Source organism: Thunnus albacares, chromosome 14 (genome assembly GCF_914725855.1).
Source record: "Thunnus albacares chromosome 14, fThuAlb1.1, whole genome shotgun sequence".
Classification (NCBI taxonomy): domain Eukaryota; kingdom Metazoa; phylum Chordata; class Actinopteri; order Scombriformes; family Scombridae; genus Thunnus; species Thunnus albacares.
In genome coordinates, this window is record NC_058119.1 from 19,234,600 (window position 1) to 19,259,038 (window position 24,439).

Below are 24,439 nucleotides of genomic sequence, written 5' to 3' on the forward strand. Positions count from 1 at the left end.
TGTTCAGTGCTTCTGTATTACAGTCAGTTCTCTGGTCTGCTCTTCTCTCCTTTAATACGTTCAGCTTTGTTATACTCAGGTCCTGTATTTGACTCTAGTTGAACTCTACAGTGTACTCACTTCAGTACACTGCACTTAATGACTCTCTACTGCTCTTGACTTAACAGGAATAGTTTAACATTCTGGGAAATACACTTATTCGCATTGTTGAATCTCTAGACTTAAAAAATATGCACACCTGTGTCTTGTTTCATTTGTTCACTAACGGTAATTTAGAAACAACAATTTGTGGTTTTAGGGGCAGTTACATGCTGTAGCTATTTCTCGAAGAACAACAGCCAGGCAAAGTGACTTCCCAGAGTCACGACGTCACTGTGAAGTTGCCTGGCAACCAGCGGAGTCACACCACTGAAGTGCTGGGCAGATGGATAAACTGTTGTTCGTCAAAGAATAGTCACAGTACAAAACATCCATTGAAACTACAAATTGTAATTTTAAAAAAAAATTGTTTTGTGAACTGATTAAACTGAAGATACATTATGTTAAAAAGTTAGCTTAAGAGGTGCTGGTAGGTATATTTGAGCCAGACTAGTTGTTTTCCCCTGCCTCTGGTCTTTATGCCAAGCCTCTTGGCTCCAGCTCCAAAACCAATGCACAGACATGACATTAATTTTTATCCTCTTATCTAAGTGTGAGCAAGAAAAATAAATAAGTGTATTTCTCAAAATGTCAAACTATTCCCTTAGTTGCTCTGTTTCTGCTACACAGACTCAAAAGTTCAAAAGGCTGACTAGTGTCTGAGCCTGGTTATCCCCTGGCAACATTTCTGCCCTGTGTGTTCACTGAGTGTGTGTGAATAGGGAACAGTTACAAAGGGAACAGGGGCGATGGGCAGTACACAACTCAGCATTATATTGTCCCACTGATGCCCTCCGTGCCTGTTTTTGTCCACTAAATCCCCAACTCACAACGGCATTGTAGCATCCAGAAAGAGTTTGTTATCCCACCAGCCAGACTGTTAATCCCTGCTGCTGCTCACCCTTATGTTACATTCACAGTGAATCATTCCATCTGTACAAAAACTGACTTAGAAATAATATGTGAAGTCTGGCAAAGGGTTTCTATGGTAACAGAGGTCACCATAACAACCCACGGACCATCAGGTCTTGTCACCACGTTGTCATACAAAGATCGTGATTGAGATTTGAAAAAAAGTAATTTCTCATGTAGAAACATTTTATGTGCAAAAGTTTGCACTTTGATATTGAATTTAATATTCAAATGATGATATTTTCCTTAGAAATCATTTACATGGGTTAATATTATGAAATAGCATTCCTGCCAAAAAAATTCTGGTAATTATAATCTATAAACTTGTCTGATGTCCTATTTTGTGTCTTACAGATGTACAGGAACCGTGTTAGATGTTTCCTGGGAATAAGTGTTACAGAAGAAGACTGGGGAGTTCCAGTGTGAGGACTTCAGGCAAGGGTCCAGTCTGCAACTTTCTGCTTCAAACAAATGGTTTTCACGTGAGAGGAGTCGACCCTTCTGACTTACGCATGAGCATGAAAAACTCACTCCCTGTCAATCAAAGGACCCGGGAGGTTCTCACTTTCCGACTGTGGACCCGTGGACAATGATTCTGCTTCCTGTTTTGTGTGAAACACTACGTGCCATCGGTCCACTGCTGTCGTGAGAGCTTTTGAGGAGCATCGTTTTGTTGTGAGAAACGACAAAGACTCCAATTACTGACAACCACACAGGTGCAACTGTGACCAAAGATGGCACAAGAGCTCAATCCACATGGTTGGTGGAAAGTATGAAATAGACACAAATAACACACAAAAAAAATTCTAATGGAACACTTCAACCAACTTCAACACTCGCCTTATAGTTTTTTCTTGAACCCATTGTTGTCAGGATGTAAATTGTTTGGGAATTTTTTTCTTCCTTTTTAAAACTTAAACTAACACAAAAAGCTTTTTTCTGTATATAGAATTACAATGTGTAAAATTCTTAAAAAGGATACGGTTGAGAACGCACTGAGGAGAGTAACCTTTTCAAGTGCTTTCAAAATGTATTGAAGCAGTTCCACTTTTAAAGATTTGAGTGTAACACAGGTTCTTGTATAATTAATTATTAGAGCAGGTATAATGTTTGTACATGAAAAAAAAGCTGGTTTGATTTTAACAGAGGAAATTTCCAGAAAATCAAATTTCAGTAATTCCCAAAGTGGGAATGGATCTAATCCTGCAAAAGCAGCCTTTCAGAGTACTCATATTTTCATGCATGCTGTTCACATTATTTTAAGTACAATTTTTACAAGTTTGCAAACACTGTATTCAAATGACAAATAAAACCCTTTATCTGTGTACACGTACAGTATAGCCCTAACATTTGTCACCGATTTTATATTTTAAATTGAAAAAGGATACCATTAAAGCATTTATCATGTTGGGAGTGAGGATGAAAAAAGTTCTATAGCTTCTTGAGGGTGCGATGTCTTGTCTGTCTATGTAAAACCGGAGGGCAGCTTCTGCTACAAGAACGAAATTATCTGAATGTAAATGCTAGTAGGCTGGCTCGCTGTAAAATTATAACTGTATTGTGCGTATTGGCTATAAGGTGTAGGAGTCTCTGTACACTGTTAGACTGTTTGTAATCATTTTAGCAGTGTGTCAATTTGGTTTTCTAACGGCTGCTGTGGTATTAAAGGAAAACTGGGGCATTTCATTTTGAATTTTTTGGTGAAGTATTTCCCTCATTTAAAAACCTACTCACATTAAGGATACATAAAGACATTATTTGATTGTAGCTCTAAATAGCATATTGTATGACAAAAACACTGGATGGTCAAAAACAATTATTTAAGCATTAAATAAATTGTGTTTAACTCTGAAACTGTGTGATCTTTTTAGGCTTGAGAGTCTGTATATGCAGTGTCGAATAGAATTGTTTTCACTAGCTCATTGGCAAATTTTACTTTACAATACATTAGGAATTATCTTTGTATTGGTTTTCATTAGATGCCCATGTAGTTCAAGTGTGGTGTTCTACTGGTGCGATGGCTCAGTATGCTGATGTCTATGCTGTGGACATGAAAACTATGTAACTTTTTTTTTTTTTTTTTTGGGAGGGGTGGGGGTGGGATAAAGGAAGCCAGGAAGGGTGCTGTACACATCCCCTTATACTACTATGTCAATCAGGGGGTAGAGGATCCTTTGATATGGTTGAACTATCAATTTTTGTCAATTTTGTTTGATATGTGTTTTCACCTGAGCAGATTTTTTGATGTACAATTCTTACTAACAGAGTGAAGCCATTGAAATGTAACTATTCTAGCACTTTGGTTATTCAAGGTCTTTTAGAGGCTATAGCAGCAATGATGCCACCACAAATGTTTCAGACGTCTTTAAAAAAAAATCAACCTAAAAATAAAAAAAATAAATAAAAATGCATTGATTTCGCAATACGATTGTTTCTCTTCTTGTCTTTGTGTCCTTGAAATTTTTTCATGATGTAATGTACTAGCAGCAGGGTAACAGAGTAATGACAGACAGTGTCCTTTCAAAGTTATGTGTTTCTTTCCCACCAAAGTGTCCTTGAGCAAGAATCTCTGGGGCTGCTTGGAGACCCTGCGGGGGCAAAAGTTTCCTATAAGGATATCGCTCTTTGTGATAACAGATGATAAGGTGGAGGGAAAAAATGCTTTCAAAGGAGTCTAACCTAGTCTAGGCTCTGTAGGGTTTGCTGTGTGATTTATTGACATTACATAGCCCATAGCAACTGGATATTCTATGCAATTTATTCAACATTTTCTTTATACATGAACTTTATACATCCCACAGAGGGATGAGACTAATCTGTGAAAGTACTAGTTACTACTATAAAAGTAATACTAGTGGTACTGTCCAAAATGAGTGTGGTACTTTGTTACAGAGGTGGAACACAATAGGGAAATGCTCTGCCACCTACTGTTTATTTATTATCCTATAGGCTACAGCAGATCTTCCTATATCATCCTTATGATGACATGCCACAAAGTCATCTGTGGCCCCTTAGTGACCCCCGTTTGTTGTCCTTTGGTTAAACTCATATCTATTTTTTTAGAATATCCAGGATGTATTTTTTTACTCAGAGCCCATCTACAAAACAAGAAAGGACAGATGGACAAGGTAATGATACATGACCCACTTTAAGGCCCTCTAGATTTCAGCTAATGAAGTGATTTATGGTCTGGGGTCTTGGTGCTGTACTTTGTCCGGTTGGTAACTCATGCGTGCATGGAGCTGATAAAGATGTATTAAATGTTTCAGTTTCATTCGTCAGGGGTGCATTTGGGCGGTACTGGAGACAGCCTGATGGTGGCACTGTGCAGACACGCGTGAGCAAGGTCACACGGTGTACCATTCTGCTATCTGCGCTGCTCACACGCTGCAGCTGCCGTCGTCTTCCCCTCCTCTGCTCCACACTGTCGCACAGCCATGGCGGACAGCGCAAGCGAGAGCGACACCGACGGAGCGGGGAGCAGCTCGGCCACCCCGATGTCGTCCTCCGCTTCAAATTCGGGGAAACCCAGCATAGTCATTTCACAGTTTCGTCTGGAGGAACTGACGAACCGCCTGGCCTCGCTACAACAAGAGAATAAAGTTCTTAAAATTGAGCTGGAGACGTTCAAACTCAAGTGCAAAGCCCTGCAGGAGGAGAATCGGGACCTCCGCAAAGCTAGCGTCACCATTGTGAGTAATGTTAGCTAACGAACTAGCTAGATGCTAGCCCCACGCCAATTATTATATTACATTTGTCAGTAATTTAGCTGTGGCCAGTGTTGTTTGTGTTGTGCTAAATAGTAAATGTTACCACATTTAATGCGTTACATGTATAGAATATTTGTAATGGAGCACAGCATCCTAATATTTTGCTAGCTGTACTAACATTAGCAAGGTGGCTAAATTAGCCAGGGAGCTAACGTTTGCTAGATGGCTGGGCAGCGATGGCCAGCTAGTAAGCTTTGTTTTGTTTTTGCGTTGCTAATCTTGGCTAACGTTAGCTCAGCGGCTAAGTTAAGAGGCGTTAAAGATGAGCTGTGCACCTCACGATGTAAGTTACCGGACTTGTGTCAGCTGACTACCCACTGCTGGACATTGTCACCACGTTATGTCCAACCAGGACACGATTACTGAGTGAAAATAAATACCCCGGCAGCAGCAGCATTGGCATAGACCAATGCGTCATATGTCTTCGTGGTCGGTTAATCAGCCTCCGCTTCATAAAAATGTGTAACCGATCTGGATAGATGGGAAGTATGTAGGCCAAACTTAGCGAGCTAGCCTGATGCCAACCTCATATGTTGGTAAGTGAGCCACACTGATCATCCTCTGGGGATGTGTGAGGCTTATAACTAGATGTTGGGTTTCTTTTGTCCCCTCTCATTGTTCTTTAATAACGGACACATTCTCCCAGCTTGCAGAACAGTTTAGCTTTGAGGTCAGTGAAGAATGAGGATGGAGAATTTGAGACTGGTGCTGTATCATCACACTGTAATGGTAGCTGTTACAGCAGCAGTCCTAACACATTTCCTCAGTGCCCCCACGTTTCACTCTTCCCCTCACTGTTAGTAAGCCACCCATTACTGCAAAACCTCGAGTCATCAGGGGAAATTCTGCTTCGTCTTTGGCTGGCACACTTCACTGCAGCAGATTTCGGTTGATCGGAGTATGTGTGTTTACAGTACGCCCATATGCAAACACTGCTTGTTGTAGCAATGTAATTAAGATAAATGTGCAAATCCAACATACTGATGTGCCAGATCGATGATTCTGCTTCACTGGTGCTTTCCTGTTTTTCATTTGTCTCTCTCTTACAGCAAGCAAGAGCGGAGCAAGAGGAAGAATTTATCAGCAACACCTTGTTTAAGAAGATCCAGGCCCTCCAGAAGGAGAAGGAGACCTTGGCGGTCAACTATGAGAAGGAGGAGGAATTTCTCACCAATGAACTGTCAAGGAAACTCATGCATGTGAGTGATGGGAACAAGATGGGAAAATGCCAGTGCTTGTCTACTGGTTGAGGTTGATTATACCAGACTTATTATTTTGCACAATGGAGAATAGCCTCAAGCAGTCACCCTATGTGATTACCTATCATATTAATAGCAAATATCGCTGTGGCACAGCAATGTTTATTTAATGCTCACTTATGCAAAGTATTTGGTTGTAGTATTGTTCAAAGTGATCTCGCCGGTTGTGTGTCTCTGCACGCAACCTTACGTATGAGTGTTCAGCAGCTAGTGCATTATCATCAACTGTATTGGTAGTTGCCTGAAGCCTGGAAAGGCTCAAGATGACTTCACTGCGGCTTGTAGCTACTCTAAATGACTCTCAAATTACTCTCCTCCCGTCTGTCGGTTATTTGGTTCAGTCTGTTTTCCACATCTTATTTTTCCAACTGCAGAGCACACAGCATGCTCTCACACTTTCGATGGCTAGCTGTAGGCTGACTAATGATTTGTTGATGTGCAAAAAGAGGGAATCTGGAAGGGACACGTGCAAGTGCCTCAGCAGACCCTGCTTAAGGTCATACAGATGGACTTGTTTGGGATTTTGTTATCTTGCATTCTCACTTAACATGAAACAGGCCTGTATCTGCCTTTGCCTGTAGACAGCTTATAGTGTCTGTCTCTGTGTGTGTGTGTGTGTGTGTGTGTGCGCGCGCGCGTGTGTGTGTATCCAGGGGCATGCGTTATACTCCTGTGATGATAGAGAGAGAGAACTGCGGAAATGTGGTCATTTATTTTACTGGGTGTGCGAATGCTCCTGTGCAGAAACACTTTTTTTTTTTAAACAATTTTGTCTGACTTGCATTCTCCCCGACATTACCTTTGATGATGGACGTTTCACCCCAGCACATTTTATGACCTACACACTGTCAATTTGATGTACAATGTAATTTGCATTCCTCTTCCTGATATCTTTTTAAGTGCCAATATAGAGGTTTCTTTTAGAGAGGACACTGATAAAATGTCTCACACTGTTTTGGCTCAATTGTTATTACTAATGCATGAGAGAAGGATGGAAAAAAATGTTCACTAAGTTACTCATATATACACACATGCACTCAGAGCATGCGGTGCTTACAAACAGTTCGAAAGGACAGAAGGACCCAAGCAGGATAAAATATCTCTGCAAGGTGTTGTGAGGTTGAAAATGAACAGATACATGCTCACACACCACAGACTCAGAGTCATAGTTGCCACTCACCACACAGTACAATGGGGTGGAGGCCTGTTATACAATAGCTGTGATGGTAGTTGGAATGGCTGAAGGGAGGCGCATTATCAAAACAACTCCTCCAAATTGTCAGTGTGTTAATTAGAGGAAAAAATGGCTGCACTGGGTGTGGCAAAATTTGGTGACCCGTTCTTTTATCCAGAATACTTCAGAGAACTCCATATGAATGTAGTCATTGTAAGTTAAAACAAATGGTGTTGTTGTGAGGTGTTCTACCACTTTTTTAGCATAATGGAAATGGTTATTTTTCCCTCTCCAGTCTTTTCCTATAAATGAGTTTGCATCCCTTTCCCCATAATGAGTAATCGCTTATATAATCCATTAAACAGCCGTCCCATTTTGAATTGGTGCTGAGCCGCACCCTTTCTTTGTATTGGTTTACTGCCAAAGGTGGTTACTTTGGTTGCCAGATCATTATTTTACACTGTTTATTCCTCTGGGAAGTTTAAACCACAAATCCGATAGAATTGTAATATTGGCTTCCTGTTTTGTTTGACTATCAATGTGTAAGCTTAAACGTGATGATCTGACAACAGTGTGTTTGTTCACTGTGGTCATCAAATAGTTTTTATGTGACTCACCATGAGGCTCTTCTTGCGCTCTTACTCCTCTTCCTGCTCTCTCATCTCTCTTGTTTCATCCACCTCCTCTTCTTTCCCTCTGTCTCCGCATTATCCTCCTCTTTTTTTTATTATCCCAGCTCCAGCATGAGAAGGCAGAGTTGGAGCAGCACTTGGAGCAGGAGCAGGAGTTCCAGGTTAACAAGCTCATGAAAAAGATCAAGAAGATGGAGAATGAAACCATCTCAAAGCAGCTAACCCTCGAACAGGTATACTTATTGTGGTAGTGCAAGAAAGACTTCAGCATCCAGTGTGGAACAACTTATCCCTGAACTTGCATGTCCAGTTATTGTAGTAGAGTGACATGCCAAAGTTTAACTATCCTTAATTCTTCCCACTGAATGTTCACTGGAAAAAACATTTTTCGTCTGTGGCCGAGTCAAACATGTGTGCTGAAGCCACTCCATAATATTTCCATGCTCTAATGATGGGATTTGACAGTGAATATGCAGCCATGCATACATTATTCCTGCTCATTTGTTAATGTATGTGTCAGAGTGATTCATTTGTAATGCTTCTGTGCATGTTGACTATACAGAGCTTAACATGTTTACCAAAATATGACTTCATTTAATCTAGGGCTGTGCAATATGACCAAAATCTCACACACACACATACATACTTTGACACTGATTCTTGCGTAGGTGGTAAAAGAGATTAGTGGTGTTTGAGTCTGTTGTGGGGACCAATCTGCGGCATAACTTGCAAATTATGGTTTTCTGGTCCGTGTTTGACTTTTCATACCTAAACTGCGTCCATGCGACAGAAGTAGCCCCTCTTATAAAAAATGTTATTTTCTACTTTTCTTTTCCCTGCTGTACTGAAATCGTACCAAACTGTGATCCCAAAGCCGAGGTTCACACCGAACCATGAAGTTTGTGTACCGTTACATCCCTAGATGGAGCATAATATGAAACGATAGACGTTTTTCTATCATCACACAATATATATATATATATATCGTCATATCGCACAGCCCTAATTTCAACAGAAAAAACACAAATGGGTAGCTTATTTTATATCAGCTGGCAATAAAGGAATCTTTATAGACTATCATGCTTTGTTGTTCTGTCACTGTGGCTCACTCACAAACAGGCATAGGGACTGTAACTTGATGAAAGAGAAGCTTATCTGGACAGAGAGCTAGGGTTTGCTGTACAGTGTGTTTGTGTGCCGTCCTGTGAATGCATTTCAATATCAAGGTTTTTCTATCTCCTAATGTCAGTCTCTGTTTTTATTCTCCAGTTGAGGCGGGAGAAGATCGACCTTGAGAACACATTAGAGCAGGAACAAGAAGCCCTTGTCAACAGACTTTGGAAACGGATGGACAAACTGGAGGCTGAGAAAAGGTATGTAATGATCATATTATGTAATAACCATTGCAGTATCTAGACATGGTGGATATCTTACAATCTATGTATTGTAGGCCTGGATTTAAAGCTTGTTTAAGTCCGTATCCATACTTGAACATGTTTGATCACTATATCTCTTCAGTAGTGACAACGGAAGAGACAAAGGCTCTCACTGTCAGTATGACCACTGAAATAATGTTACGTAATAGATAAGGTTGCAACTGATGAAATGTTTTATTTTCATTAGATTTTCATGTTTTGATTAATTGATCAATTAATCTATAAATCGTGAGAAATGAGCACAAATGCCCATCACAAGTTCCTAATGCCCAGGGTGTCAACTTTCAGTGTCTTTTTTGTCTGAGCAACGGTTAAAAAAAACTCAACTGGATTCAGTTTCTAATTAAATGTTGCAGAGAGAAGTTGCAAATTCCCACACTGCAGAAGCTGTGATTAATTAATCAGATTGATGTCGATTCATTTTTCATGGATTGACTACTCAGTAAAGCGGCTTGTAGTTTCAGCACAGCTCATAAATATTAAACTCGCTTGGTTGGCGGTGACACGGACCATATGAAAATACTCTACTTACATTCCAAATATGTAATAATATAAATATTTCTCCCATAGATTTATTTAAATCTTGCACTGAAAGCTGTCCTGCAGTGGCCTGCTGTGACTTTCCAAAAAAGTTTTTACTTACATGAGGATAAATGCATTATTTTGACAGGACTGAGTTTAGTGTATCCCATATTTCAGTAATGAGTAGTGAAATGAATAATGAAAGTGACTCCGCTTCAGTGGTGATGCAGACTAGAATTACTAATAATCGAAAAATAGTAGCTTTCTGATTTATATTAAACATTTCAGGGCAATGTTTTTAGAAAAGTAAATTATATTAGGCTAGATAATTACCTCCTGATGGCCTGATAATATCTGTAATTTGTCAGTTATTTCAAATTGCAGCCATTTTCAATCTGAAGATGCGACAAATGAGAAAAGGGTGAAAAGGTTTTTCATTTTTCAAAAACTGAATAAATAGTCTGTCTAGGCTCGTGTTAAAAGTTGGGGATCTCAAATAGATTGATATTCTAAAAGTCATAAGGTGTTTTTGTCTGTCATTTCAGTTAATTAATTCTAATAACGCGTATTTTATATATTTTTCTAAACTAGAATCCTTCAGGAGAAGTTGGACCAGCCCGTGTCAGCCCCTCCCTCCCCAAGAGACGTTTCCATGGAGATAGACTCACCAGAGAACATGATGCGGCATATCCGCTTCCTGAAGAATGAGGTGGAGAGGCTTAAGAAAAGCCTGCGCACCACTGAGCTGCAGCGTAAGTGGCCTCTCAAACTGTCACATGATCCAAGGGGGTGTGTGCTCTGTGGTGGGCAGGTGCCCTCAAGTGGTGATGAAGGATGTGATTGGGTAAAACTGATCCTCAGTTAAGATATGAGGGGTAAATTCACCCTACACCCAGACTGGGCTTGTTTTACGTAGACTAGAAGGAACTGGATACTTTCTTGCCTTGTAATGACACAGTTTACAGCATCATTAAGCTCTTGTTTTTCATTGGTCATCTTATACCTAAGGGTATATGAAGAAGTGGAACAGCACAATAGTCAAGAACAAGCCTCTAAGAAAGTCTTATTATGTACGGTCAACAATCTTTTTCCCTCTTGAAAGAGGTGCCCATGATATCTGAGCTTTATCTTAATTTGACGTAGTTGAGTCTTTGTAAGGTATTAACCCCCTAAACAAATTCTGTTTGTTCTGACTGACTTTGCATTTGATTTACATACATGCATCTCTCAGAACGGGGCAAAGACATGAGGATGGGCGATTGCTGAACTCGCAGTCTGCACTTGCGGTCTGTCATTTCTGTTGATGTAAAAAGTTATGACCTAAAACCAGAGACACAGATAATAAAACATTTTGAGACCATACCTGTGATTTGCTAAACAGCTCAACTGATGCATTATATATATTACATGCACTAATACAGCAAGGAAATGCAGTTGCTGGCAGGTACCATTCTGAGAAGTGTCCTTGTTGGTGTATTTAAGGACACTTGTGATTGAAACATTATCTTGCTGATGCATTCAGCAGCGGTCCAACATCTGAGACTTGGAGCAATCTTTTTAATGCATGAAACAACCATATTCACATTATCTGCTCCATAACATGCCCATATGCTTCTGTTTTGTCTAACAGGTTATTTAAAAATGGCCAGTAAATCGAACATTATTCGGAAGGTGACTCTCAAATCCTAGGATATTGGGTTATTTTGAAAACTAATGCACCAGAAAATAAAGACTTTGATACCTTTTGAAATAGCCAGACTAACTGTTTTCCGATTTCCAGTCTTTGTGCTTAGCTAAAGTAACCACCTGCTGGCTGTAATCTTATATTTAGCAAGTAAGCATATTTCCCAAAACGTTTAACTATTCCTTTAAAGAAAACATCAGGGAAAGTCCACTGACCAGTTAAACAAAAGTGCAATTAAATAATATAGTAAACATTTTATTACTTGTGGATCCCAATGACATGAAACTATCTTCTCCTAGTATCTCTCCTCAATAACATGCTTGAATATTTGGATTGTCTCCCCAAAACATGATGCATATGGAGAGAGCACAGACTGGGAGGGCTTGTGGTACTGGGAGCTGAAATCCAAATGAGTCCAGTGCATAATCATCTATGTTTGCAGGCACATTGAAAACAGAGCTTTTCATGTTTTATGGGTTCCACTGAAGAACAAAGTCAGGGCGTGGACATCATAAAACAAACATCTCACAGTGCAGAATTCTGGTGAAGATAATAACACTTGTTTGTTGTTCAGTCGGGTTTTGTTTTATCTTGAGGGAACATGAAGAAATTAATTAATTAATGGAAGTCTAAACACATGCCTGAAAGCCTGACTCACCATTATTCTGCCTATGCCTTGTTTTGGCCTCTAGAGGGAGTAGCTAGTCCAACTTTTATCACATAGTTTGAGATGCTGAATGAAGTAGCAGAAGTGTAGTGCCACTAAAAGAAACCCTCCATAGCCCCTTTCACACATGCACTGCAACCATTAAGTTATCGGGACATCACCTGGAGGAGCTGTATGTGAGAAAGCAAATGTCTGAATCAGTTGGAGCGGACATTGAACGGACTTTACCCCGCCAACCCCCTAGTACAAAATTCGTGTAATGCCCAATTGAGCCCATGTGTGAATACAGCAGGTTATTTTCCAGAGAATTCATGGCAAGCAAGTGGGTGTGTTGATGACGTTTCTATCACGCGGCTGGCACCGGATAAACACAGAAGGCCAGCTAAGCTGCATTGTTTTGACTGGCCCTGAGCGCTCCGCTGTGAAAGCTAGCACTAATGGGAGAGAGGACATACTGCAATTTCTAGTAAAATAAAAACCGTTTTCTGGTGAAAAGCTTAAAAATGCTGACTTGCAACCGCAGCGTACTTTTTGCGTCACGTCCTGCCCTGCACGCTCTACCCATGTGCCACCTCTCACCTAAATCAGATAGAGTATTTCCATTAGGCGAGCAAGCGTCTGACACAATCTCCTTTTGTGTGCTACATGTGTGAAAGGCAACTCCAGACAATGTCTGGACCTAATTCTCTGGACATTGTCTGGAGTTCATATGAGAAAGCGGCTCATGACATTGCTTGACTTATTTTAATCCATTGAGTTACTAGAGATTGGCATTGACCCACTCCGGTTCTTTTTTGAAACAGAACTAACATTGTACTGCACAAACAAACAAACAGGGCTGCTCTTGGAGGTCTTTGGAGGAGATTATGTACAGCTCTTGGATAAAGCTCTTTATTTTTGTTGTGGAGTTTTTACAAGTGCAACGATACTGCATATTAATACAGTCATTGTTCATGTTGACATACAGTGGTCAGGATGTGAGCTTGTCAAAAGACCTGCAACAATTAGTCGATTAGTTGATTGACATAAATTTAATCTTCAGCTATTGTGATAATGGATTGATTGTTTACTCATTTCAAGCAAAAACGGCAACAGCTTTTCTTGGTCTGACATCATAGTAGATTGAAAATTTGGGGGTTTGGACTGTTGGTCAGACAAAACAAGAGATTGAATGATGTCACCTTATGCTCTAGCAAATTATGATGGCCTTTTTTCATCATTTTTTCCTGATGATTTATAGACCAAACAATTAATCAAGAAAATATTCCGCAGACTGATCGACAATGTTGGTAACAGCCCAGCTGGACAATATCTCAACTGATGTCATTCCTTCTGTTGTGTCCCCTCCCAGACACAGAGAAGCGTGCCCAGTACATAGAGGAGGAGCGACACATGAGGGAGGAGAACATCCGGCTGCAGAGAAAGCTTCAGAGAGAAATGGAGCGCAGGGAGGCCCTATGCAGACAGCTGTCAGAGAGTGAATCCAGTCTGGAGATGGACGACGAGAGGTAAAGGATGGGACACACGATACGACCGATTGGTTGCAAAATCACGTCACATGCATCAGCAGATACACGGCTGACATTGCTGATTGGATGAAGGGGGCTTGAACCTGTGAGAATGAAAAGATGAAGGAACAAAAGAGGGAGGGATACAAAAAGCAGGCATGTGTGCCACCTCAGCACACAGCAGTTGCTCTCCCTGTTGCCAGTCATTGTTAGTGATGTATTAGGCTTTTTTTAGTGATTAGCAAAGTAACAACATGATGTCTATTAAGCAAGGCTGCCGTCAGACACACAACCCACCCAGCTTTAAACAGCTCCACACTGCCTCAGTATTTTTTCTTTTCCTATAATAAAAAATAAATGTTTTAAATGTTTAATACATGCGGTTCCAATTCAGGCCTATGCTGTCATGATTGCTTCAGAAACCAGTGTTTACACTGGCAAACATTAAAATAATTAGTAGTAGCTCAGTTTTATTTTGCCAGATCTGTGTTGTCCTGCTGTAACTGAAAAGGAGCCAAATCAAGACCATTTAGCCAAAAACGGCCTTCTTTCTTTGAGCAAACGGTTTATTTTAACTCCGATTTCAGATCCCCTTTACTACTAGCAGTCATCACCCCGATAGCTCAGACAGCCAAGTGGTACCAAGATGGCCCCAATTCCATGCTGAAATCCAGACAGGACTTTTATGTGTGTCATAAAACACTGAAACAATACTCCATCTCCCTTAGTATTAGATCATCTAGTATAGTTAATACTGTAAACATCTCATTATCTTTTTATATTTCCTCCTGCACTGACATTAATGCCTGTCATGTCAGTGTCCTTGTTATTTAATTTAGTTATTAGGCTTTTATGTTTGTGCTCCTGTTTTCTGATACACTTTTGTAGCCTTTTAAAAGATGCCATATAATAACTGGATAAAAAAAAAAATTGGGTCAGTTTTTTTTGGTTTTTTTGGTTTCCTGGACCAGCCCTATAACCGCAGTTATCTGTGAGTGAGTGTCACCATTGGTTGGGCTGAGTGTTTCCGCTGTTAACTGCAGCGAAGTTGGCTGAACTCCTGTTTAAACAAACGCGTACCAGCGTCTCTACTGTCCAGTGTGATGCCCAAATGAGTCTTGCAGGTTAAACATGTGACTCATGTAGGCTGTTATATCAGTTTAGTGTGGGACTGCCGCTCTGCAGGTGCACTTTATTTGACTAACTGCTGTAACCGGGCAGAGATAAGCCTCTTGAATTTACACCCATAATGCTGTCAAAAGTTTTAATTAACAGTTTCAACCGCCGCCTCTGTGATCATCGACTGGGAAAGAAAGGCGCATGCACCCCAAATAACAGTCACACTGACAAAACACTCAACGCAGCGTGAAAAACGAGACATCTGCAGAGTGAAACAGATGAGAGAGCAGGGAGAGTTAACAGATAGGTCATTAGAATAGTTATAATTACAATTAAAATAAGTTCTCTTTCAAATCAAACATCCCAAAATATGAGTGGAAAATATTGTTCTTGTAACTGCGTTTATAACCTTTTTTTTTTTTTTTTTTTTTTTAATGACTCAAATGTAGCAAATATTACTGGGACCACTACAGAAAACTGCAGATGAACATTTAATATCCAGGAATTTACATTATAGACACTACCACTGACGATCCCTGTAACAAATTGGCCACAATTTCACACCTTTCACACACAGTCTAGCCATATACTAGGTTTTGACCTGGTCTTGTTTTTTTTTTTTTTAATCTTTTTTTATCCTTTATTGGACAATGAGCAGCGAAGAGCCAGACAGGAAACAAGGGGAGAGAGAGATGGGTATGAAGCCAGGGACGTTGTGGTTATGTGGCATGCGCAGTAACCATTCAGCTAACGGAGCGCTCCACCATTCACATTTAAACCAGTATTTGGATTTCAGGACCAGTACCCAATAGTACCATTTTTCTGGCACTTTACTCTGTAATAACAAATGTGTAATATCAGTTGTAAAAAATAAGTCCAAACTTCTCAATTTCAACACTTTTATTTATTTACAACATTTTATAAAATTGCTCCCTACCTCCCTCTCCCCTCCCAAACCCGTCCGTACAACCTCCAGCCTGTCACAGTCACCAGTGCATAGTGTGAGAACGCTGTTGTGTGTGTCTTGGAGGAAGCACATGTGATATCCTTCCCAAGATCTAGGAGTTGTAGCAGTGAGGTTAGTTACTAGTGGGGTTGGGAAAACTCAACCGTTTTCAGCTCGCCATTGCCCTGACTGTGTCGGACTTGAACAAGTTGTAGGTTTAGAGCAGGGTTAATATAGTCTCGCTGTCTCTTTGTTTCTAACATATAGAGCCTACTGTCTCACCCAGATGTGCACTTGCAAGAAGCGGTGAACTCGGAGGGATTTTTCATTCCGAAAGGCTCATAAGGAATCTTATAAATAGTTATTTGAATTCATAATACAGCCCGCTCTCAAGTTGGTTGTGTTGAAATTTGGCACTGATTGATCTAATATGAATAAGTACTCCTTAGTTCCAATGTGATTCGGTCGGTTCGGTCCCCAACCCTATTAAGGGAGCAGCAGGTCCCCAGAGGGACAGAATTCAGTTAAGTTGCAAATTTTCATGGTTGATTTATCTGCCAGTTAGACTAAATGGAGCACTTTTTAAACACAAACTTTTAAGTATGGTAAAACAGATTTTCACCCTGCACCGGAAAGGGCCTCTCATTAACCATCCTTATTCATGTTGTACAACTCTTTTTCTCTACTTAAACTTTCTGTGTTTTACTGAATTTTCATTAACCGGTCGTCTCATCCCCTCAGGTACTTCAACGAGATGTCTGCACAGGGCTTGCGAGCAAGGACCGTGTCCAGCCCCATCCCCTACACCCCCTCTCCCAGCTCTAGCCGACCCATATCACCTGGTAGGTGCATTTAAGGTGGCCACTGTCCATGTAATATAGAGGTCAACGAGGTATGCTCTGTCAAGGATAATTGGCCTCACAACAATAAAAAGCACCTTTAATATCAGTTAATATCACTGGTGCCAGAAAACGAGCTTTATCTTTGTTACAAAGCTCACCATTGAAATCCAATTTATCTAGTGTCAAATCTGGAACAAGCATTCATTAACAATGTTAAGTCTCCAAAAGGTCAGTGGAGCCATAAAGAAATCACAGTGGAAAAATAAACGTTTGTCCTCACTGTCCAATCAAATCCACTTCTTGCTCTCTTCCATAATACACCTGGCAGCATCAAAAAACCTTATGTCTGCAAATCAGGAGGATCATAAAAAGTCATCATGCTTGCATAACAAATTCATTTTTAGGATTACAGAGTTTATGAAAGATGATGTGTGTGTGTGTGTGTGTGTGTGTGTGTGTGTGTTTGTGTATAACAATTCAGTATTCTAGTGGAGTCAACTGCTGAACTGCTATACACAAAACTAGAAAAACAAAGTTGCACTTTTTTAAGTTTATCACATCTGTAAGAATTTCAAAATTGTAATAAATGATCTAAAATTGGTTGATAAATGACTGAGTGTAAAAAAAGTGTAGGAAAAGAAACAAAATTACACAAACATGTCAGGTTAGTAACTGCAAATAGAGGAATTCATAATAAATCCCCAACCTCCCACTATTTTCTCTCTGCCAAATGCCGTGCACTGTGCAGGGGGAAATGTTGCCTTTTAAAGTCTGCTTAATCATGTTTGGTATTATTCAGCAAGTTATCAGATTACAGGCTGAAGGTTTGCTCAGTGATAAAAACAGACCTCAGGTGCCAGTAGGGCTGCTCCATTATGGCAAAAATCATAATCACCATTATCTTGGTCAATATTGAGATCACGATTATTTAACGATTATTCACTGACTTTGCAAACATCATGCATAAAGTGAGCTTTTTTTTTTTTTTAATTGTCTTTTCAACAGTGGATTTCCTTGAACTTAAAATATAATTCAACTGAAAAACAAATTAAAAAAGTAAATCTAAAAAAGAGATAAATAGATTATATATTTTTTAAAATAAATAATATAAAAATACTAAATTAAAATAAATAAGATCAAAATAATTGAGATCATGTTATTGTAGTGATTGTTAAGATGCATGTTGTGCGGAGTGATTAATACTAAAATGATTATTCATCATGTTACTTTGAGAAACAAGAGGTTAGACGGAAATCATTAACTGTGTGAACAAGAAACCTGCTTTCTGTAATCTGAATATGGGATTAGAAAAACCTGGTTTCCACAGGTAGATTTTACTCTCTGAAGAACACCGATTTCTCTGCCATGTATACACGTAACCAGGTTTCTAATCAGCTTTTTACAAGTAAGCATGTGCACAATAACAGACTGCAGACAGAGAAAGCACGGCGCCTAGCGGCTGGATGAAAGGAGAGACGGTTACATGGAGCGAAGAATCCTTGGATCTAAAATAAAAGCATCCAAAGTCTGACTGAAACTAAAACAAAGAAGCCTGTAGATGTCTAAATAAGTCAGTTTCCACTGCTGAACATTTGATAGTTTGTTAAATTTAGACACATTGGCGCAGTGAGGAAGAACTCCGCTCTGCCTCACTGTCTGTCTCTCACTGCGCTGTCTGGCTGCTCCGACACACAATGCGCTGGATTTGTAATACTAGACAGAACGAGGAAACAGAATGCAGCACAATAATCGTTTTATCTCAATAATCTTGTTTTCATAATCGTTGAAAGCCAAAATCGTAATTGAAAATAAATCGAGCAGCCCGAGGTGTCCGAGCACTGCTGTTTTTCTGTTCTGTCAGAAAGGTTATGAGTCGCATTCACCTGTAATAGTGCAACTGGCGTTAAGTAGAGCGATAAACGACACCCAGAGCCGAAGTCAAGAGTTAAATAATGACTTGTACAAAAGTACAGATGTGAAACTTTCTTTTCCTGTTTGTCTTCCTGTCTCTGTCACAGGTCTCTCATATGGCAGCCACACAGTTGGCTTCACCCCTCCAGCGACGCTGTCTAGAGCTGCCATCTCCCACTACAACACCCCCGCCCTGCACGTCCACGGAAGTTCCTCTCACGCTGTAGCGGTAAGTAACATCCACCCACACATCCATAACCAAACATCTGGCAAGCGGTGTTTTCAGGATATGGCATTTTCCATTTTTACTCAGATTAGTCGTAGTTGTCTGGAGTTTGCAAAGCGGGTCTCAACTTTTTTTTTTTTTTTTTTTGCAAAAGGTTTGAGGATCCAATAAAAATTTTGTTGCTCCAATTAAAATGTAAAAATACTGGTTCACATTTAAAATGGTTGTATTGCAAAATTGCTACATTTTTAAGCTGTGGGTGAAAAGCAAGATGCTTTCCAAGTAAATAGAAATAAATAATAAACAAATCATATAATGAAAAGTTTCAATTGTGAGCTCAGGCACATAAAGGAGAGAATCTTTTTTTTTGTACATACACATGTTATAGAGTGAGATTTTCCACTATTAATAATATTATAGTTGGTAAAAAGGCCTCAGACAGTTTTGACTTTTAACAATAAATGAGAACACCTTCTCTTTCATTGAAATATTTATAAATCAGTCTTTTAGTTGTAATCTCAAGGCCACTGTTGTTGCCAAAGCCCCATTTTGACCAAAAGTTCCAGGTACTTTGGAACCAGAGGAACTAATCTCAGGAACCAAACTTGGAACTTAAAGTCCCTGTGGTGTAGTCCTGTTTGCATTTCCACCACAACTGAGGAACCAGGGAGACCATACAAATTAGACCCATGAGAACTGTAAAAATAACGGCGGCATTTGAAACAAAGCATTCACACATCAGGAAAAAACAACACAGGTTTGTCCTGTTGTTGTTGTTTTTATTTACTGTTACATGAGTAGGATGTGATGAATGATTCAATGAAGAGGAGAAATGCAGAGGAGGAAAATGAAACAAACTATGAGCATCTGTCTCCACAGTAAATCATCTGTTGAGTGTTTGATGTTTATTTATTTATGCTTTTGAACACAACCACCATGAAACAATCAGAAAATAACCTTTTATTTCTCTCATTCACTACTGCCACTCTCTCTTCATTCACTCTCTAGCTCGCTCAACCACTGCCACGCTGACTCTCTGTCGCTCGTGCTCTCTCTCTTTTTCTTTTGTTCATTTTTAAAAGAGACAGGAAGCTGACAACAAAGCCTAACTTTATTTTAACATTAACAAACGAAGAGAAATGTCCTCCAATCTTCCTCAACTGCTCCCAAATCAATACTAGAGCACTTCTTGTCTCATGAATGAAGTAGTAGACAAGTTGAAGCAGCTGTGTTTGTTTGACCTGTCAACGATGGTCATCCCTGCAAACCCTGCCCCCAAAGTTCCTATACTTTTGTAAAGTACTACCCCCCCATCCCCCACCCAGCAGGGACCCTCTCTGGTGGAAATGTAGGTAGAGGAACTGAGTTCCTTAAAAGGTTCTTAGTTCCTGGACAAAGTTCCTGCCGTCAAAACGCAGCTTTACAGTGCAATCGGTCAGTATTGGGACACTTTTATTTCTCTACTCCAGCATAATTATGTTATGAGGTTATGAGGTTAACTACAGTCTTTCAGGTAGACTGTCTTTACATCCACATCTGATGAACCCTGTAGATAATGTAGTTGGTTTATATCTATTTTTTAATATTTATCAACAGGAGTAAAAAGGGCTAAAAGTCTACATGGTAGTGAACATTCACAAACCTTAATCCTGCCAAAGAGGAGGCTTGATCTTCATGCAGATATTGTTGTTAGATCACATAAAATAGCGCACTCATACCATTGATAAAAGGAGAACGTATCTAGCTGTATAAATGTCCCAAGGTCTAGTCAGCTGTGCGTTTATCTTTTCTGTGATAACTGAATGAACACATTTTATTTATGGCACTATTAATCACTTTATTATTTTATAGCAGGGTCATTGCCCCATTAAAACCGCTCTCCTATCAAATGATTGTATTTGTAGTTTTAGTTTTGACACCTACATTAACAGTCTGTCAAATAAGGTTATATCAGACAGCAGGACTGCTTTGTAAACAGCCTGACTGCTCTGTTTTACGTTTACTATTAAGGGGGAAATGGACTTTTAAAGATGTTAGTAAATGAAATTGTGCGATTGTGTGCACTTGTTTTAACATACATAATACCTTATGTTTTGGAAAAAAGAGCACTAAAGGTTCCTTTTTATGTCAGAGGGTCATCTGTTGGTTTTAAAACAGTTTGACAATGTGATTTTAAAAAGAGAGTGTAGAAGAAGAATTTTCTTTGACCCAGCTCATCTGTACCTGCTCACTACTCCACAGAGTTATGTAATGTCTCCTTCTGTCTCCCACTCTCATTCTCCTGGGAACTCTACCAGTTTTGTGCTATTCAGGTCACTGTGACCGAGATCTTGACCACAACTGTGAGACAACTTTGACTAATCCCTTAACCTTTTGTAATGATTTTGTTTCCTACAAGTTCAACTCTATTTATTTTTGTGTTTTTCACAAATTACCTTTCACCCCTTTTTTATTTTCTCATTCAAACCTTTACATGTTATAACATTCATAACAATGTTTTAATTAGTGTATAATCACCTGAAAATAAGAATTGTTTTGTTTTTGTTAACTTAAACATAAGGAGCGGGTCCCCTTCCATGGAGCCTGCCATGTTTCTACAGTAGCCCAGAACGGACAAACCAAACACTGGGTCTAGAGAGGGCCTTTTGCATTTTTTGCAAGTTTCGCAGCCACCTTAGGTTCTCCTACATGTTTGGAAGGGGAGGCGGGGGGCAAGGGGTTATCCAGTGTTTGCAATCTACAACGTCACCACTAGATGCCACTAAATCCTACACATTGGTCCTTTAACAAAATGAGTAAAGTAAAGCAGAATAACGTGGCATATTGGCTAGTCAGTTAAATTCTCAGAATCGGATACTTTAGAGGCCTAAATAATCCTGGTTAGCCAGGCCCTTTTTATAAATGCCACCTGGTTTGAGGAACTGTCTCAAAATGTGGGCAAGTTTTAGAAAGTAGGTTTAGGGAAACACCAGTGTTTACTGAACACTTCAGTGTGATTGGCATCCTTGTTGTTGCTTTACAGTGGTAAGTGTTGAAACTTTTGACCAAACTCCATGGCAGTAGCAGAATTCATAAGATTATTGTTCAAGACATAAAGCCATATTTATGTACAGACAGTTTAAATTATTGAATAACTTAACAACAACAACAACAACAATAATAATGATAGTGCTTAAATTCCTTTCAATGCAGTTTATTCCTTCCATACTTAAACCTTTCCCTCCACTGTTTCATGCCATTATGGACCCGTGTCTTTCTAGTTTTCACCCTCTCTTGCTCTCACTCATTTTCCCTTGTTGCATGTGGATTGTACAGACCACATCTTTCCATCATCACTCAGCCCACCCAGGAGTAAAACTGGGAAAGAGGTCTGTCTGCGAGATCAGAACCTCAGACAGATTACATTTTTCTCTAAACTGCTTTTTTCTTTTCTCATTCCTTTCTTTTGAGTGGGATTGTAGTTGTCAGGTCATGACCAACAGCTAAGGGGAGGAAAACTCTGAGACAAGTAACCACAGCCCTTCACAATCTTATTTTCCTTCAGTAGTTTGTAATACTGGATACATTGTCCACAGTTACCTCTCTTTTTTATGTTCTGTATCTACCTAAAATAAAAGAAAGAATTGGAAAAAAAAGATATATGACAATATCCTCATGTGACATTGGTTGGACCAACTTTCTCCAAAGACCTCAGTTTGCTGCAAACTCCATTTTCTATAGGAAATGTTTAGAATTCAGCCATCCAGTTGCTCACTGTAAGATCAGGAATATTCATTCATGCATTTTCTCTCTTTCTCACTATTTCTCTCTCAAACAGAGGCCCTCCCCAAGAAGAAGCACCAGCCCTGACAAATTCAAACGTCCGACACCCCCACCCTCCCCCAACACGCACTCAGGGGCCCAGCAGCCTCAGCCTCCGCTGCCCCCACCAGCCCAGCCCATGGTTCAGTCCATGTCCTCCCCGGCAGCTATGTCGCAGCACGCAGCACAGCAGCCTCCCTCCCAGCCTTAACGCCACACACAGTCTCTGTCTTTGCGCGTGAGCGCGCCCACTGAATGCCACGACGCTACCGCAACAGCAGCTTCCATCATTAACAGCTCTGGAAGTCAAGTTTCTTACTCTTTACCAACTCCACAAAAGAAGCAGCTTCAAAAGTTTTCGAGGGGAGAGAAACGACGGCAGCGCACCCTCAGTGAAGCTAGTCGCCTGCCAAATCCACGCGTGGCGTTACTTAACTACTCTTAAAAGGAATGGATGGACTGAAAAATAATCGCTTCTGGGATTTGTAGGCCAATTATCTGTTCCACATTCTGTCTTGTACATGTTATGTTTTTTTTTTTCTTTGCTTGGGACTTTAGCTGGTTGGAATTGTTGTTGTGGCGCTTCTAAGATAGCACAAACAGCACATACTGTATGTGTCATGGTGGTGTTTTCTGATAGGTTGGATGTTTGGATCAATTGATGGATGTATGGCTAGAGAAATGGATGAATTGATAAATGGATGTGGTCGATTCTTTTCATGCCTATAATATGACACTCGATTGCAGTAATGTCTCCACTCCAGCTCACCCCACTCCCTTTGTCTCTGAGGCAGTGTAAACTATTCACCCTGACCCCAAGTTTAACACGGCATTGATTAGGTCAACGAGAGGTGTCATAGAAGACTGCTAGGATTATCCATTATAGGGCATTGATCAAACGGAGCTCTCGCCACAGTTATTTTTGTTCCTGAAAACATTCAAGGCTCTGCTGCTCTACGGTTAAAATGAAACGAAAAAAAAAAAGGATGGACACTGGTACATAAACCACAGATAAATGTCGCCTTTTGAGGTGTTTAAAATGTAGTCTGAGGTGTTACAACTTAGTCATGTACTCAGTCTCTTCTCTGCTCTTCTCTCTCTCTCTGGTGTATTTCTGAAAGCTTCTATCATCCTTATGGATATTCCTCATCAGAAAAAGAAAAAAAAAACATAATGCTCTTTACACTAAATATACATACTGCTAAAACATTCTAAATGAATGGTACTGTTGAACTAAATTTCTATGTATGATTAAAGCTCTTGAGATGACAACTTATGTTTTTAATTGTCAGTTTTATGTAATGTGAGAACTATGAGAAACAGTTTAATATTGACATGAGAACTGTTGCCTATAACAGTCAGTATCTTTAATGGGACAGGAGACTGTAATTTGATGCACATGCTGAATTTAACAGATTCTAACAGGTGTACAGGTTTACAACTAGATTGATCTTTTTTGTGCATTTAGCTTCACTTGAATTTTCTGTGTTGAAATCATGACATCACGTCAAATCTCTTCAGTAGTTGATGGAAAATGTTTGTGCCTTTTTAAATAAATCCGTACCATCAAAGCTCACAACCTATCTGAGAAGGCAGAAAGAAATATTAACATTTATCATTAGATGTAAATTTAGTGATGTGGGGCCGTGAATGTCTGTACAAAACTCGATAGCAATTCATCCAATATTTATGGATATATGATATATTTCAGTATGGATCAAAGTGGTGGACTGACCAAATGCTGGCTTGACTGAAAATATTACATTAAAATGGATGCATTGCCATGAAATTTTCTACAGTTATTCTCCAGAGGCTGAATCCTACAGACTTTGGTGATCGCCCAGTTTTTCCTCAAGTGCCACCATCAGGTTGACTTTGTGGTTCTAATGTTA

General features: G+C 39.8%; 2 protein-coding genes across 12 annotated transcripts in view; both read left to right on the plus strand.

The window, feature by feature from the left end:
* LOC122997441 (ankyrin-3-like) overlaps positions 1-3,411 on the plus strand; it is a 126,770-nt gene extending 123,359 nt beyond the window's left edge. For all 11 annotated transcript variants that reach the window (XM_044373564.1, XM_044373565.1, XM_044373570.1 and 8 more), the window contains one exon: positions 1,405-3,411. The gene's annotated coding sequence lies outside the window, so the exon portion shown is untranslated. The remainder of the gene's footprint in view (positions 1-1,404) is intronic.
* Positions 3,412-4,389: 978 nt separating this feature from the next.
* LOC122997225 (coiled-coil domain-containing protein 6-like) lies at positions 4,390-23,823 on the plus strand. The gene is made up of 9 exons (XM_044373257.1): positions 4,390-4,742; positions 5,870-6,019; positions 7,990-8,118; positions 9,155-9,258; positions 10,435-10,595; positions 13,546-13,702; positions 16,509-16,609; positions 18,628-18,749; positions 22,564-23,823. The coding sequence occupies exons 1-9, from the start codon at positions 4,488-4,490 to the stop codon at positions 22,756-22,758; spliced, it is 1,374 nt and encodes a 457-aa protein (XP_044229192.1). The 5' UTR covers positions 4,390-4,487; the 3' UTR covers positions 22,759-23,823.
* Positions 23,824-24,439: the final 616 nt, after the last annotated feature.